This window comes from Phyllopteryx taeniolatus, chromosome 6, assembly GCF_024500385.1.
Source record: "Phyllopteryx taeniolatus isolate TA_2022b chromosome 6, UOR_Ptae_1.2, whole genome shotgun sequence".
NCBI lineage: Eukaryota > Metazoa > Chordata > Actinopteri > Syngnathiformes > Syngnathidae > Phyllopteryx > Phyllopteryx taeniolatus.
The window spans coordinates 13,849,687-13,867,561 of NC_084507.1; the positions used below are offsets into that span (position 1 = coordinate 13,849,687).

Consider the following 17,875-nt stretch of genomic DNA (forward strand, 5'->3'; position numbering starts at 1 on the left):
TATTAAAAGTACGTGAATATACCTCAGGCAATCCTTGAATGAACATCTTCTCCCGAGCACCGGTGACCACCACCACGCGTTTTTCCCCATTTTGTTCTTTTTTGACCAACACAATAGACGAGCAATTGATTGTTGTTGTTGTGGGCATTGTAACGATTGTATGTGGTCGTGTTTGATTTGACGAGATAAAGCCCAGTGTTCGTAAAAGATGGGATGTGGTGGTATCGGAAAACAAGATTTTATTGCAGTAGTCTGACAAAGACCAAATTTGTCTTGTAGTCTGATCCAGCCACACCGCCGACGTTTAAAAAAAAAAAAAAAAACTTTATTGGCGGTCAGATATTTACAGTACTGTGTAAAAAGACATGCGACAAGGCTAAAAATAAACCAGCTTTTGGATTAAAATATAAGATACACAATGGCGACGCGGAGTAAATGTCATTTGCGGAAGCGATCAATGACGTCATTGATCACGCGGCACAAGAGGGCATGCTCAGTTATTGCTGTACTTACTGACTTTCATATGTTTTATGTTTATGACCTAGACGTGTTTTCATACAAAGGTTACCCATAACTGTGAGCGGCGTGGCACAGAGGGTAAGAGTACACCCTGCAACCGAAATGTCACCAGTTCGTACGCCCGACCGAGTGCATGTCGTCGTTGTGTTCCTCAGCAAGACACGTAATCCACACTGCCAACGAATGTATGTGGTTTGATGCGGTTGGATGTTTGGTGGTGATCGGAGGGGCCGTAGGCGCAGAATGGCAGCCACGCTTCCGTCAGAATGCCCCAGGGCAGCTGCGGCTACACAAGTACCTTACTACCACCAGGTGTGACTAAGGTGTGAATGAATAATGCATGAAATTGTAAAGCGTCTTTGAGTGTCCAGAAAAGCGCTATATAACTGTGATGCGTTATTATTGTAACTGTCAATATGGCATTACTATTGCATTAGCGTAGGATAATGATAGACTACCCCACTGTCTGATTCATGCATAAATGCGGTGCTGCTGTAGGAACAGAACTCCATCGTAAATGGAGGACCTCCTGTATTAACTCTATCGGTATCATTTATAGTACGTAAAATAATACAATTTGTAACGGTTTCTAATGCATGTAAAAACAAGTTAACCACTGTTGAGAGTAAAACAAAAAAAATTGCAATTACAGCTTGAGGTCCACATACTGTATCTTACTGTGTATATTCTTCATCTTTTCTCACATTCTTCTCTTAACACTCCTTGTTGAGACTGCTTTCTCTGAGAATAAATCAAACAGGCCACAAAAAGCCAAACACATACAGTGCTAAACTGAGCTCTGTGTTGAATGGTTTGTTGATGTCATCCATGCTGGTGATTATCACATATTTTTCCCAAAACATTTGGTCGAGTTCTGAATCGTAGTACAAACTGTTCCCTGCACAAGTGTTTTACAAGCCAAGGAACATATATTACATGCGCATTTTTTTTAACAGGACACCACCAGAATTTTTTTTTACAAAAAGTATACATACCGAAATAATGATGTTCTTGTCTCAATTTACTCACAAATTGACCTTGAGTGTAATGCGGGCCTGTTTAGTTGAACACAAAGCTGATATGCTCGCAGGAAGCCATGATTTATTCTGTTGTCTAAATGGCAATTGTTGGATTCACAGTTTAATTGTATCGCCTGGGTGGCACGGTGGACGACTGGATAGCACATCTGCCTCACAGTTCTGAGGACTGTTCAAATCCCGGCCTCGCCTGTGTTTGCATGTTCTCCCCGTGACTGCGTGGGTTTCTCCGGTTTCCTCCCACATACAAAAAACATGCATGGTAGGTTAATTGAAGACTCTAAATTGCCCGTAGGTGCGAATGTGAGTGCGAATGGTTGTTTGTTTCTATGTGCCCTGCGATTGGCTGGCGACCAGTTCAGGGTGTACCCCGCCTCTTGCCCGAAGATAGCTGGGATAGAAGATAGCCCGCGACCCTAGTGAGGATAAGCGGTACAGAAAACGGATGGATGGTATGGATGGATCGTCAGTATATGCTGTCAGTATATGCTGCTGGCGTAGATCGATGAACGATGATACATTTGTAATGAATAAATAATTATTTTCATACCGATTAAGTGAAATTGGATAGTTTCCCGTGGCACACCTGTTGATCTCTTAGGCCACCGCGACACAGTAGTTGAGAATCACTCTCCTAAAGATTTATTGCAGAGCAATGTTTCTTTGTGTTGTTCCCCTACAGGCAGGAAGAACTCTGTGCTGCTGAGGAAGTCATCTCAAGGCGGTTCACTCGGAGGCAGTTTGGGCCGTGGCGGGGGTCGGGGTGGAGGAGGTCCGGGAGCAGGCGGTGGCCTGGCAGCGGGTAGTCTGGGCTCCTGTGACAGCATACTGGTGCAGCAGATTGTCAAGCACGACAGCATGCCAGCCATGCAGGATGCCATCGCAGCAGCTGCAGCAGGAAGAAGCGGCGTCATGGGAGGGAGTGGCGCAATGTCCCCCAGGCCTTGCCCCGTCATCTGGGCGCCACTGGTGCACGCCCCCCTGCAGACGGCCGCTGCCACCAGTAATGTGGCCATCGCCCTCATGCACCACCAGCAGCAGCAGCAGCAGCAACAGCTCCAGCAGTTGCAGCAGCAGCATGCACAAGGGGGCACTTTCTTCCTGCCCTCCCCTCTTATCTCGCCATCACCCTCCTCTTCGTTTCCTCTCTCGTCTCCTCGTGCTCCTACCTTGCAACCCCTGCGCCCCTCTGTCAGCTCTCTCATCGGAATGATGGCAATGAGTGGGATGGGAGGTTTTTCCCCCAGAGCCTTCCCTTCCTCACCTTCCAACATGGGCTCACTCGGTGGGTTGACGTCCCCACCTGTGGCCAAAACTCCACCCGCTGCAGCCTCCTCTGTGTCAGTCCAACAAGGAAGGACTCTTCATTACAACCTGCGCCTCCAGGCTGATCATCCCTCAGTCCTTGATGGCTCTCTTGTCATCCCAACCGTTGGAGGAGCATCAACTCCACCCGTACCCAAGATGCAGACCACCAGCCCTTCTCCCGCCTCTGTTGGTCCATTAGACAGCAGCACTACTGTGACTAACCAGAAGGGTGCAAAAGAAGCTCTGCTGCGCCATGGGGGAAACAGTTGTCAAGGCCTGCCTGCATTAGGCAGACTCACCCAGGAGGCTAGGCTGCTTTCTGCATCACAGCCCACTCTGCCTCACCGCTCCTGGGCTGGATTGCAGCCTCACCCCCCTCTCCATCGGAAGGCCTCTGGGGGGAATTTGCTGGCAGCTCCTTTCCTGGCAGGGCAGTTAGCTAGAGGTGGGAGTGCGGGAATACTGACCTCCAACCCTCCAGTGCAGCCTGTGGCAAATCTTACATCCAATCCACAAATACAACCGCCTATTCAGCCCACTATGTATGCAAAATGTGCCCCTCACACTGCCCCCTTGCCCATCTCCTCATCTCCATATATGCCTTCTGCAGCTTCCTCTCCAAAGCAAACACCATCTGCCACCCCTTCACCTGTGCCCACTCCCTCATCCCCAACACCCATGCCCTTGCAGACACCCCGCCCAAAACCAACTCTAACCGCACCTTCCCGCTCGTCTTCGCCGCCTCCCTGCCCCACACCTCCCTTGACAGGAACCACCCCACTATCACTCACTTCAACTCCACGCCCCAAACCAATTGCCACCCCTTCTCCCCACTCTTCATCTTCCTCACCCTCCTCCACTCCTCCTCAATCGTCTGTTTCAACTCCAGTTCCACTGCCTCAAACATTTGGTCATAAGTCATCTCTTAGTTCCTCACCCCCATCGCCTGTGGTTGCTATGTCCACGACAACCTCCCAAGGTGCCCGGGTCCAAGCATCCAATACGCTGCCCACTGCTTCACCATTGTCTGGTCCCGGCCCAGAACCAACCCCAATCACCTCGCCAATTCTCACACAGGGGCTGCGCACACATCCATCAACCACTTCTCAAACACCAACTCAAACACTAACACCTGTTTTCTCCCAAACTCCTACCCAGACACTCGCCCCACCTTCGCCACCTACATCCAACCCTTCCATAAGTAAATCCCCAAGTCCAACCTCATTTATGCAGCCTTCCATCTTTAGTTCCGCCAGGACCCTGTCCTCCAGCCAGATTCCCAAATCTGTGTCATCTCTTACTTCAAACCCTGCCCCAGCGAGCACAAGCTCTCCCACCAAAGTTCGGTTCACGGTTCACCCCGTAAAGCAAACCCATCCCATGCTCACCCCTAGCACCACATCAGGTTTGAATCGTCCTTCAAAGTCAAGCCCAGTCTCAACAAAGCCCCCCTCTCAAGCCACCACATCTCAGAGTGACTCTGCTGCATCCACTCACCCCCCAAAACTAAATGCAGTCACCACAGTCGCACCAAGCTATCCCTCCAAACTCAATTCACCCTCGCAGCCTTCCACCGTTCCATCACCACATACCACTACCCCAGCTAACAACACCTCCCCTAAAATGGACAAAAATGACCCCCAGCTGCCAGTGACCAGAAAAGACTCAGAGGGGCTGAGACACAAACTGCCTGCCAACATGTAAAAGAAAAACGAAGAGGAAGAAGCTCTTGCTGGCTGGCAGAACACTGACATACTGACAGATATCCAGTCTCATGTGGACAGCTTCATGGTGTTTGCATTCATGCTAGGATGTGATAGACTTAGAACATCACGTGCTTGTGTGAGTCAACCAGACCACCCATCAAGAAAACAGGCAATATGTGTACATGCATAAATATGTCAAGCAAGCTCGGGGCAGGGATGCAGATGCAAAAAGCCGACATTTCCATTCCCTGGTGGATGAAAACAGCAATACGTTTGAGATGGCTCCAAACACTGTGCATAAGTGTTGGGACCCCTCGAGCTTGGATGTTTTAGTGACCATTTGTTTAACAGGACAAATTGTTTTTATTCGGCCTTGGCACTGACAATCCTTGCTACGTTATCTGCTCAGACATTATACAAGGTCTAAACGAACAAATCGAATGCTGACCCAAGACTTATGCACAGTACTGTACGTCACAGGAAGTGTGAGTATATGATAATGGGTTTTTTTCTATTGTTTGTAAAAGATGCGAGTTACAAATGCATACAGGCAATAGACAATGCTTCCTCTTGCTTCCCATCTCCACCAAAGTGTAAAGATAAGAATGACAAGATTGGTACATGTGAATAACTAGGAGCAGTACACAAACAGTAGTTTGGTTTTGTCGCAGGTGTGTGTGTGTTTACCTTTTTTTCCACATGCAGCAAACTTTTAAACTTCCCTCCGGACAACTTGTGTGACTTGTAGTTTTTCTAAACTGTATTGCTCACTGCTCTGCTGTGCACTCTTGCTCACTTTAGTTTGGCTGGTTGTAAATAGTGCCTCCTAGCCCGCCTTCCCTCCCTGGCTTTCACTCTGTCTGTGCTTTCATGTGACTTCACAGCTCTGCACGCAAACGCTTCCCTTTGACGCCTCTCTCGGTTTCCTTAACACTCCTTCACCTCTTGCTCACATGGCTGTGTCCTCCTTGTGTTGCTGTGTCTCTTTCCCTCCATTTCACTCATGTTTGATGTTATGTGTGGGTAGCAACAAGGATACCATGATGCCTAGACTATATCTATATTTAAGGACCAAATGTTTTATTTTCTATTTATCACAGCTTTAGCTTTTGAATGGAGTAAAAACAAAAACGAAAGAGCAATTCTTGTCAGAGTGGCAGAAGGAGCAGATGACAGTGATTGTCATGATAATGATGTTGTATGTGTGACTGTATAATAAGAATAAAGCTGCTTTAGATATCATCTTGTAGAGTGTGTTGAGGCAAGTGCTTATTTGTGTATGTTTGTGCCTCCTCCTTCTCCTTGCATGCGTAATTAACGTGACAACAATGGCTACCAGCACCACCAGACAGGACGTAACAGTACTGTGTGGACCGTCTGTAATTTTTTGACCAGGGGGAGGGAAGTACCACAACAGCACATCCACAATCGCCGACACAACGTAATGTAAACATCATTAACACATTCACTCCCATTGACGGCTTTAGAAGTCAAATATCCATGTTAACTGGGAAGGCTGGCATTGAACACCATTAGTTAAAATGTAATTCTGAAGGATAGACAGAACCGCCGGTGCACTTTCCAACTCTTTACTGAACAAAATAAACATTCATACAACAGCTGGTATGGCCATAATTAACACCCAGTCAATATGCAGACTATCTGAGCTAAAAAAAAAAAATTATTGGGTGGTTTAAAACAAAAGGTGCTCTGTCCTGGCTTGTTTAACACATCTAGATTTAAATACCATGAAATAAATGCTGGAATTCTGAACTTTTGTCTCATATTCATCTTTTGATCTGAAATCCAAATGTCTTCAGTATACAACAAAAACAAAGGAATTGATCTTGCCGTTCCAATACATTTGGAAGGGACTGTAAACCCTCAAAGTCACCGATATTCCAACGTCGAATGCGAGGGTGGCGACCCCAAGTGGACAGAGATAATACCTGCATCTCACATATCTGGAGTGTTTTTTTTTTTCCAATAATGCAAAATCACTTTTGATCAGATTACTTGATTTAAAAAATATTCGAAAACCGCAACCCTATTTGGACCAATGTTATTGTTCAGATAATAACAATAATTGTGGTCGTACTTGCTCGGAAAGTAAAAAACTCCATTCTTACAATGGAAGCAGATGAAATGCTAAAAAGGTGCAAAGCTATTCGAAATGAGAGAATTCTACTGTTTTAATCTTCTTCAATTTGAGTTATTTGTTTTGTTCCAGCTTCATGTTGACCTTGTACTCAGGCTCATTCACATGGGGTTTAATGTCTACAAGCAACTAGAGTAATTCAGCATAGCAATGCTTCTTTTACCTTCATTTTCCAGTTCCCACCCGTTAATCCCAGTGGCTTTCAGCAGGGCAGCCTTGCTTGTATCCAAGGTTAAGCTTTCCTAAATCTGTTCCATCTCGTCTACATGTAAATGAATATTCTCCTTCACCAGTGGGCACACTTGACCTGCTGCTGGCTGCCTGCCTCTCTCCTCTCTCATTAACATCCAAATCTCTCCACTGCATGGTTACTTTTTACTGTTGCCACTTTAAAAGGTATTAACACGCTGGATTTATGCTTGTTAGCTGGTTGAACTGCATAATGCAGCCCTATGGGGGGCACAAATCAGTGCAAACTGTAGGCCAGTCACAGGCCCGGATAAATACAGAGGGTTGCGTCTGGAAGGGCATCCGGCTTAACACTTTGCCAAACAAATATGAGCGTTCATCTAAAGAATTCCATACCGGATCGGTCGTGGCCCGGGTTAACAATGTCCGCCCCCGGCACCGTTAACCTGCAGAGCGCTGGTGGAAATTCAGCTACTGTGGCTCGAAGACGAAGGGGAGATGGAAAGTGGGTTCTTAGGCAGAAAGTGAAGAGGAAAGGACATCGCCTAGAATTGAATGCGGGGACTTTGAATGTGGACGGTGGACGACTGGTTAGAGCGTCTGCCTCACAGTTCTGAGGACTGGGGTTCAAACAGTTAGAAAGATGGATGCATGCACTGGAAAGGAGAGGAATGAAGATTAGCCGAAGTAAGACAGAATATATGTGCATGAATGAGAGGGGTGGAGGGGGAAGAGTGAGGCTACAGGGAGAAGAGATAGCAAGGGTGGAGGACTTCACATACTTGGGGTCAACAGTCCAGAGCAATGGTGAGTGTGGTAAGGAAGTGAAGAGACGGGTCCAAACAGGTTGGAACGGGACAAGCCGAAAGGAAAAGAAGAAGCTCTTTGAACTGCATTCACTGACTTTCACTGTGCAAATTACCAATGTGGGTAAACTATTAGAGCAGACACATGTATGCAAGGGTATGTATGTATGTATGTATGGCAGTACAATCCAAGCACATAAGCGGTTTGATCATGCTGGAGGCCTCGGTTGTCTGCGTCAATGTGCAGTGATCACTAGATGGCGACAACGTTCTGATCATCAGACCTACTTGCTGTCAATACAGGTTCGCAATGTCCACATAGGAGGTTACTCTGACCTGCCACTGTACTTACTGTTTTTCATTTGACTGTTTTATATTCATGGCCTAGAAGTTGTATTCGTACAAATATTTACTGTAATTGTGAATTTTCTAAGACAACATGCTAGTGAGGATAAGCGGAATGGAAGATGAATGAATTAACATGCAGTGGTTAACACATCTGCTTCACAGTGCTGAGGTACAGGGTTTGAATCTCGGCTTCAGCCTACCTGTGTGGAGTTTGCACCCCGTGGCCTGGTTTTCTGTCGGTACTCCTTCTTCCTCCCACAAACATCCATGTTAGCTTCATTGAAGACTAAATTATCCATCGGTGTGAATGTGAGAACTAATGGTTGTTGCGTTGTTGTAATGGTTGTTGTATTTGCCCTGTGATTGGCTGGCTCACAGTCCAACGTTTCCTCCGTTTCTTGCCTAACTGTCAGCTTAGCTCACCCGTGACCCTAATGGGGACAAGTGCAATGAATCCCAAAGCAGAAATTTAAATGTATCAAATGCCAAAACTGAGTTAAATCGGCTAACTATATTAAAAGTATTGTACCTGTATAAAAATCCCGATGAAAAGAATTCAAGCATCCATCCATTTATGTATCGCTTATCCTCACTAGGGTCACGGGCGTGCCTATCCAAGCTGACTCTGGTCAAGAGGCGGGTTACACCCTGAACTGGTCGCAAGCGAATCACAGGGCACACGTAACTCTGGGCTTCTGTGCTTAAGTTGCTGCCCCTACGACCCGCCCTGGCGGAAGAAAATGGATGGATGGATGGATGGATGGAAACTTATGCAATAATTAGAATCCAACAATCAAAAAATGTGTATTATCATATAATATGAGTACAATATTTGGGGACTTAATATTGTGGGGCTTTTTATAGCAGTTCCTCTGAGGTTTTATTTGATTTTAGAATTCCATGGCGGCCCCACACAAATGCTCCCTCGGGCTGTTTATTGCCCACAGGTTCCCCTCCTTTATGTCCCTCTATTTGACCTTCCGCTAAGACCCCCTTCGTTAGTTCGCTAAGTGTGTCAAGCTTTTGCTAATCAACATGAGCTTCCACTGCCTGCACTCCCTGGAATTTATTACCCATTTTTTAGGGGGAAAAGTACATTTGAGACAGAAGCAGGCAGAAGGGTGTGCTGTATGCATTCTAAGGTTACAGATCAAAGTGACACAAGAAATTAATGAAAAACAAAGATGGAAGTCAGCGCATACAAATTGCACAGCAAAGGTCAAACATTGCATTGAAGCTCAACTCTCTATTTTCTATTGTAATCATTCAAGAGCTAAAAGGAATTGATTAGCCGATGCAACAACATTCATTCAGTCATTTATTTTCCGTACAGCTTATCCTCACTAGGGTCGCGGGCGTGATGGAGCCTATCCCAGCTATCTTTGGGCGAGAGGTGGGGTACACCCTGAACTGCTCGCCATGCAATTGCAGGGCACATATAAACAAACAACCATTCGCACTCACATTCACACCTTCGGGCATTTTAGAGTCTTCAATTAAACTACCATGCATTGGATGTGGGAGGAAACCGGAGTACCCGGAGAAAACCCACGCAGGCACGGGGGGAACATGCAAACCCCACACAGACGTGGCCAGATTTGAAGCCGGGTCTTCAGAACTGTGTGGCAGATGTGCTAACCAGTCGGCCACCGTGCTGCCTATGCAACAACAGCAAAGCAAAATTTTACAGATGATACAAATTAATGTATCACGTAGGAGTAGACAAAGTGCTGATTATTGACGATTCAAATGACTATGTGCATGACAGTTTTATCCAGAACCTGGAAATATATGTGTTACTCTTAGGGTTTTGGAAGCAAAACAAAATTCTAAAAAAAATATTAACTTAAACAGTGTGCCGCCAGGAAAGTGTCACACTTCTGTTCTGTTCTGTGTCAATTATGCTAAACCCTCACTAGAAAATAATAATCAAAACTTTTGAGGAGAAAACTTAGAAGTCACTTTTGCATTGGATCGGAACAAGAGCTTGGTATACGTGTCTGGTAGCACAACTGCAGAACAAGTAGAGATTTTGGTTTGGGGGGGGTAAAGAAGTGGCCAGGTGGAGCTCACCACAAAAAGTATATATAGACTTCCTGCACCCTCATTTGAGAACCCACCAAGAAGTGGGATATGGTTTCAAACTTAAAGAAAAGCAGAGATTCCCACTCAAGAACACTTAAACAGACGCTCAATTGGCTGCATTTAACACGACGCTTCTGAATGGAACATTTCTTTCTCTATATACTTGTACATGTGTATTATTTAAGAGGATTAGATTTAAGTTAATAGTAGACTCGTCTTTTTAATCTGTTGCCACCTATGCTTTGTTTTTTTTATGACATATCCTAAAAGATTAAAGTTAATCTCAGTATCTACAGGGTGTATTTTCCCTGGTATGATTGTAAAATAACAACTTTTTAGATTACTCCTGAATCAGATTTTAAAAAATAAATAAAGACGTTTTGATTGAATATTTTTGGGGAAATACACAATATAAATTGATATACGTATGGATATTTGTATTTGGTGAAAATTTTCCTCATTGCAAAAAAATGGTCTGCACACAAAATTTGTTACAGGTTACTTTATTGTACCTATAAGTAAGGGGTGTTGAAAATACAGACCAGGGGATTTCACTGAAAGGAGGATTCCACACTGAAGGAAAATTAGGGCCACAATGAAAAGAAAAAAAAATACAGATGACTTTATTTTCGTGACTGGGGTAAATCTGCGCAAAGTCGGGTTTCACTGGATTTTGGTCATTTTGCAGATGTGCACAAGTCGGCGTATTTAAAACAGGGCGGCCTGTCCCGCTGTCGGTGTGAACACAGCTGACATCATTCAACACCAATCAAAACAGCTTCTCTCATTCCCTTAAAATTCTGTGCAATGACAGTCTCGCATGGAGACATTTCTGTTCTGAAGAGGACGATGCGTAACCGCAGCGATCCGTGCGTGACTGGAGCATTGCCACTGCTTTTGGCCGGTGTGGCAACAGAAAATGTCCAAATCACGTTAGACCAGCTGGGCCAAGATTTAGGCGTGGTCTCAGCAGGCATAAGTATAGACCGACTTTCTGCCACCAAACTGTCACTTGGTTGGGCGCATGTCAAAGGACACCCTCGCTGCACCTGAATGCCCGGCTTGGCGTAATCTGCCAAATTGGCAAACCCGCAACGAGTCTTGAGTTTGCACAGAAATCTGGTTACCCCAGCAATTGCGCTCCGTCTATAGCCCGTAATGTTACGAGATAAAGATATATTTTTTAGATAAAAAGTTGGCTATTCGGCTGGCACGGTGGACGACTGGTTAGAGTGTCTGCCTCACAGTTCTGAGGACCAGGGTTCAATCCCCGGCCCCGCCTGTGTGGAGTTTGCATGTTCTCCCCGTGCCTGCGTGGGTTTTCTCCGGGCACTCCGGTTTCCTCCCACATCCCAAAAACATGCATGGTAGGTTAATTGACGACACTAAATTGCCTGTAGGTGTGGATGTGAGTGTAAATGGTTGTTTGTTTATATGTGCCCTGCAATTGGCTGGCAACCAGTTCAGGGTGTACTCCGCCTCCTGCCCGATGACAGCTGTGATAGGCTCCAGCACGTCCGCGACCCTAGTGAGGAGAAGCGGCTCAGAAAATGGATGGACGGATGCAGTTGGATGTTCCCTTCATCAAACTTGAAATATTACATTCGAAAAAAATTCTAAATCTGAAATACTACATTATATCTTGAAAATATCCAACTTTTTATCTAAAAAATATCCATAATTTCTCTTACAATATTATAACTTTAACCTTGAAACCATACCACTTCTCTCGAAAATATACAACATGATTCTCGTAAGACTGGGACTTTAATCTTGCATAATTGTAAATGTCTTCCTTTTTACTTTGGCCCTAATACTCCTTGGGAAGGCTGGCATGGTGGACGACTGGTTAGAGCGTCTGCCTCACAGTTCTGAGGACCAGGGTTCAATCCCGACCTCGCCTGTGTGGAGTTTGCATGTTCTCCCCGTGACTGCATGGGTTTCTCCGGTTTCCTCCCACATCCCAAAAACATGCATGGTAGGTTAATTGACGACTCTAAATTGCCTGTAGGTGTGGATGTGAGTGCAAATGGTTGTTTGTTTATATGTGCCCTGCAATAGGGTGGCAACCAGTTCAGGCTGTACTCCGCCTCCTGCCCGATGATAGCTGGGATAGGCTCCAGCACGTCCGCGACCCTAGTGAGGAGAAGCGGCTAAGAACAATAAATAAGAACTCCTTGGGAAAAACGTTACAAGAAAATGAAAATGTTATTTTACTAAAAAAAAAAAAAAGATATCATACCAGTATAGTAGAACAAAATTCTCAGATATTTCCAGATCAAAATAATTTTTCATATCCATAAAAAAAAATCTGTATTATATATTTTACTATCCTTCTGCCAATTGTAATGTAAATTGGTTGATTTGCACACACACTTTAAAGAGTCATACGTTTCCTAATATTTGTCGCAGGAAAATGATACTTATATCATTGGAATCGTCTTCAAAACATCTGTCTCAATTAATCTTTGAAATTTTACACTCATACCTTGATAGTAGCTAACCAGTAACACATAGCAACATACCTGTTGTTGTCGTTTAACCTCCTGACACTTCCCATTTGATATGACAACCACTTGGTCTTATAACCTGTAAGTCAATTTTACAAAATAATGTTGTCATTTGCGATACAATTGATAGCGTTGAAAAGTCGTTTTCGTCGCTTCTATCCCGCCCACCTGTCAATCGGACACCCTCCCTCTCCCCTCCCCTCCCCTTGTCCCGGGGTCCTGCCCCCCACCGCTGCCGGCTCGCTCCTCTCCGACGCCGCCGAAGCCAATCGGCGCCGAGCTGGGTTTAAAGTAGGCCAAGCCGCTTCCTGGTTCTCGGAAGGCGGAGCTGGAGGAGCTAGAGTGGGCCAGAGGAGGCAGTCACCGGCGAGGGGGTGGAGTCTTTGACCGGCGGTGCGGAGACGACACCGTCGGACCAACTTGTGACACGAAGTGAAAGAGTGGGAGGAAATCTTAAAATAATAATAATAATAATAACAAATAACTGACGAACAAGAAAAAGCAGGCAGTGTGGGTCCACAGGAACCAGGAAGTGAGCGGTGGGAGGCGACGAGTCACAGGACAGGTGACACAGGTGAGCCCTAACATTAAACACGAACACCTTGCTTGTGGTTATATACATTCGCGTGGATATATGTTTATGTCCTGTACGTACGTATGTATGTATGTACGTGTCCGCGCCGTAACTTCCCTCCCGTTCCTCCTCCTCCTCCTCCTCAGCCTCTGAACGGGGTCACGGGAGGACTCGCAAACCACGTCACGGCTCCATTTACTCCATTTACTATTCCCCACGTAGAGGCCGTGTACTCCGTTGCGTGGTGTGAGCGTGAGTTTGGAGCATACGTGTGTTGGCCAGGTGAAAGGTGGAGAGAGAAGAGGGGTCACGGAGTCCATTTGTGTGCTTACTAATTATAGAACACGTGGGCTGATATCCAAACCCTAACCTGCTCCCACGCACTTCACCTGCCTGCCGTGCACGCAGGGGGATTTAGCCATATGTCAGTGGGTGGTCTCTTCCCCATCATCCTCATCACTATCCTCTTCATAACTGGGGCACACCCTGTGTTTTGTGCACTGGCGCATGCTTGACGGGGTGGGGAGGCAAGTGGGCTTGTGTGTGTGATTACAGAGGTAGATGAGGCTGGCTCGCCCCTCTGACAGACCGGCCCAACAAGCTCGACTGGCTTGGTTTCCCCTGCTTTGGGCACACACACGGCTTGTTTGGTTCAGTCTAGAGACGCCCATGCAAGTACAGTACCACCTCACTTGACTTCCTTGTGTCAGCTCAGGTCAAAATATCTGAAATGCGATGCAGTGCAGGTTTGCAATATCTGTAAACTACAAATCCCAACAAACTGAAAACTCTTAAGGCACGATTCACCAATATACTGCCCACAGGCACCGGGTAGCCCCCAAGAACCACATGAGTAAACCTTGATGTATCACAAAAATCGGAGGTTACTCAGTGGCAAATTGTAAATTGTATGTAATGGTAAACAATGATTTAACCAGGTAGCAAAATATCAAGACGCAACACTATAAATCTCAGAAAATGTTTACATTTTTAAATGACACAACATTCCTAGGAAATCACAATATCCCATCACTGGTAAGCAATTTTTTCATCACTTCATCACCATCATACAGTACGTGGAGTCTGAAGCAGCCTGTGCTTTCTATAGCATGGCCTACACTGTCTACTGAAGCGGAACGCAATTAAAAATAAACTGAATATATAAACACAGCTTAGAAAGGCTTGTGTTGACCCTACTGACGTTATCTGTTAAGATGATACAGGATGTGGTTGGCTTACTTTAGTAGAATCACCCCACTTCTCCAATCCCCAAGTTACAGATGTATCATGTGAGAGTGAGTCTACTATCGTATACACCAGTTGTTGGTATTCACAGCCATCATAGCCACCTTTTTTTCATTTTATGTTATTTAAAAGAGCTGAAATTAATAAATAAAATTCTCAAACAAAGTTTTATTTATTTATTCAGGTTGTATGAACTCAGCTGAGACGACAACAAAAGGGAGTGAGACGGAAAACAAGTCATTCTCTCCGCTGTTTATGGACAGCAGGTAGAAGTCATGAACACAGACTGCTCATGATTTTTAATAATGTAATATTCATGCTGGCTCACAGCTTCACAAATTATGTAAGGCTGGTTTGCAAAATCAGTCCACAAAAATTAGACTCTCTTTTAGATGTATGGCCTTTTAGTGTCTCACTGATGGTGTCGTGGTATATTGGCTCGACTTTGGAGCATGCAACGTGCTCTTTTCTGTACTCCCAATTTAAAATAGTCTCCTGTTTTTGAATAAAGGGATGGAAATTAAAGTTTTTTAAAATCTCATTTATTGTTTAATTGAAAAGTAATCAACCAATTAATCAACTATTAGAATAATATTAGTTACAGCCCTAATAGCGTTTATCTACACCATCATGGTGCTTAAACCACTTTACAGAGGCTCACATTCACACACACACACACACACACACACACACACACGTTCATACACTAATGGGTGGCTGCTGCCATGCCAGGTCCACTAGAAGCAATTTAGGGGACAATGGCTTGCCCTAGGACACTTTTACAGCGGATAGTCGGAGCCGGCATTCGAAAACTGCGGACTCTTGGGTTACTTGACAACCCGCTCTACCAACTGAGCCACAGCCACCCCTGTGGTCGATTAATTAGAGAGTCGATTAATTGTTACACCTCTATTTCTAATGTTTTGCTGTTCTAATGTTGTTGTTTTTTTTTTTTAACTTGCTGTAGCTAAATATGGTGATCCAAATATTAGAAACAACTCTTGGTGTGAGTCATTGCTGTTCTACACAACTAACGTGATAAACATATTGTTGAATAAATACCACTCTTACAGCGTCAAATCAGTTAAAACAATTGTAGATATAGCTCTTGTATTGCATCTCATTAGAGTGCACTGTATATACTGTAATGTTATGGCCTGGTAAGCTTCCGGTTTTTACTTGAAACCGCTCATGACTAAATGTATAAATGGGGACAAGAGGCATAATTGTTTCCCTTGTTACAGTTTCATGACAGAGATGAGACTTTTGTTAGCCTTGAAGACATGTGACCCCTCCCACTCCTAATATTGAACCCTTGCCAATCATCTTGTTTTTGTTGTTTTTCTGTGCTTTGATGATCAAGATGAGCTGTGAAAAAGAGTGGCTTTCTGTGCCGGCGTTACGCTGGCCACACTCAAATGCGTTCATTTCACCGCCATGGCTATGTGGACTAGGCGGGGCTTCTGCTGCAGGGCCAGGGCTGCCTGAAAAAACAAAACCCCGCCGGTGGAGATGGATAAAGTGGTGGAGCACTTGAATATTTCATAGGCAGCCTGGAAGTTAACTCTTGTGTGGTTTGAGGGCAGCCCACGCTCTCAGCTTTTAAAGACGATCCAGGAATTGATCCAAAAACTACACTCGTACATTTATTGTTATGCTTACTTTAATGATTCACAAGGCTTTAGTGGCCATATAAAAAGCTGTGCATTTGAACAAATACGTATATTTTGAGTCTTCATCATTTATTATAATTGTTTATGATAGATAATTGCGCTTTATTAAAATAAAAAATATGAATGATGTGTTAAAATTAAAAATACATTTTTCTGTATTTTACAACAGCTTCTGTGTGTCACCCAAAGCTCCATCTGTCACATATGATAAATGCACTCTAAAAGCTGAAATTCTAAAAATCTAATTCCATTTAAATTAATATTAATGATTAAATATACATTTAAATATTCTAAAGTAATCTCTATTTCACTCTAATGTTGTCAGTTATTATTTTATTAAAGTTAGAATTTTCTTGCTGGTCAATATTGTTGACTTGTGAAGACTCAAAACTGTCCCAAGGTATGAACGTGATTATGAATGGTTCTTTGTGATTGACTGGCGACCAGTCCAGGATGTATCCAGCTGTTGCAAGACCCCAATGAGGACAGCTGGTATACAACACTGAATCATCATTCAGATGATGTTGATATATTTAGCTTCTTTGACATAATTGTTCAACGCGAAAAAGCCCAAAACTAAAAAGGCTAAAAGGGGATCAGTGCCATCTAAGGGAGCAGAGGTGGACACATTTTGGTAGAGCAGCTATGCAGAAATTTCTAACAATCATTTAATCCATGAATTGTTTCAATATTATTTTTAAAGAGATGGGAAAGTCTCTCTCTCTGAATGTCCTGAGTTCCTGTTTCCCTGCCAATGTTGTACTGAGCAAAATAATGCTTCCGGGAGGAGTTGTGCCACAGGTTGGCTGAAGCTGAACTTCACATTGCTGATGTCATGTTGTTCTTCTTTGGACAACAAACTCCATTTTGCCTCAGCTACTTCAAGACGTGATTGATCGACAATCAGTTCCGCAATTCATTGATAATTATGCCCATCCATAGCATATAAAAAGAGTGAGGTATTACCTCTACAATACTGTACTTCCAAAAAAATGAGAACTCCATTAACATAACTGTATGTTTAAATTTCCACTGAGCAAAAGCCAGTGTGCATGTGTGAGTGTTTGTGTCTGAGTGTTTGCGCTTGGGCAGCATGCTGTAACAAATCCTGTGATTCTGCTGGTGACTGGACTGGTGACTACCATGTGTCTGTGGAGTGCTGAAGCGGTGATTTGGGATGCGGGTTATATTAATACATGCATGGACACTCTTCCAAGAAAAAGAGTTATTCTCATCTTTTCAAGTCATCTGTCCTTGCCAAGCGATGTGATGGATAATGCATTTCTAACAGGTGCTGATTGAGTTTGTATATGTATGTGTGTGTGTGTGTGTGTGTGGGGGGGGGGGGGGGTGTTGATTCAGTCCACTGTGCTACGGTTGAGTCTTTCCCCCACTCAATGTGTGTCAATAGAGGAAGTTGTGCGTCTACCATTTCCTCATTTCCAGTCACGGGGCGCCTCAGAGGTACCTCCCGCGCTCTCGACCACCGCACTCCTGTAACTCCTCCGCAGACTGTGATTCAACTCTTCTAGTAAGACAGATAGCGCTTCTGAACTTCAGGGAAAGTGAGAAGATAGAAACACCCAAACACGAGGAGCAAGACACCCCCACAGTTGAAAGTGACCCACACTTTGTCACAAGTCTAAGGAGAACTCTACAGAGCTGCACTTTGTCCCCTTTCTGAGGAAGAAAAATACCCCTTTGATTTCTTCTGTAC

General features: G+C 44.4%; 2 protein-coding genes and 1 long non-coding RNA gene across 3 annotated transcripts in view; 2 read left to right on the forward strand and 1 right to left on the reverse strand.

Moving 5' to 3' along the window:
- The window catches only part of LOC133480156 (potassium/sodium hyperpolarization-activated cyclic nucleotide-gated channel 2), a 29,648-nt gene extending 23,836 nt beyond the window's left edge, over positions 1-5,812 (forward strand). The window contains exon 9 of the mRNA XM_061777851.1: positions 2,239-5,812. Within this exon, the coding sequence (XP_061633835.1) occupies positions 2,239-4,568 (2,330 nt within the window). The 3' untranslated portion in view covers positions 4,569-5,812. The remainder of the gene's footprint in view (positions 1-2,238) is intronic.
- The window catches only part of LOC133480162 (uncharacterized), a 36,541-nt gene extending 23,704 nt beyond the window's left edge, over positions 1-12,837 (reverse strand). The window contains exons 1-2 of the long non-coding RNA XR_009789203.1: positions 12,682-12,837; positions 8,272-8,502 (exon numbers count right to left, since the gene is read on the reverse strand). This is a non-coding gene — a long non-coding RNA (uncharacterized LOC133480162). The remainder of the gene's footprint in view (positions 1-8,271; positions 8,503-12,681) is intronic.
- Positions 12,838-12,984: 147 nt separating this feature from the next.
- The window catches only part of zbtb7b (zinc finger and BTB domain containing 7B), a 35,016-nt gene continuing 30,125 nt past the window's right edge, over positions 12,985-17,875 (forward strand). Inside the window, exon 1 of the mRNA XM_061777853.1 lies at positions 12,985-13,240. The gene's annotated coding sequence lies outside the window, so the exon portion shown is untranslated. The remainder of the gene's footprint in view (positions 13,241-17,875) is intronic.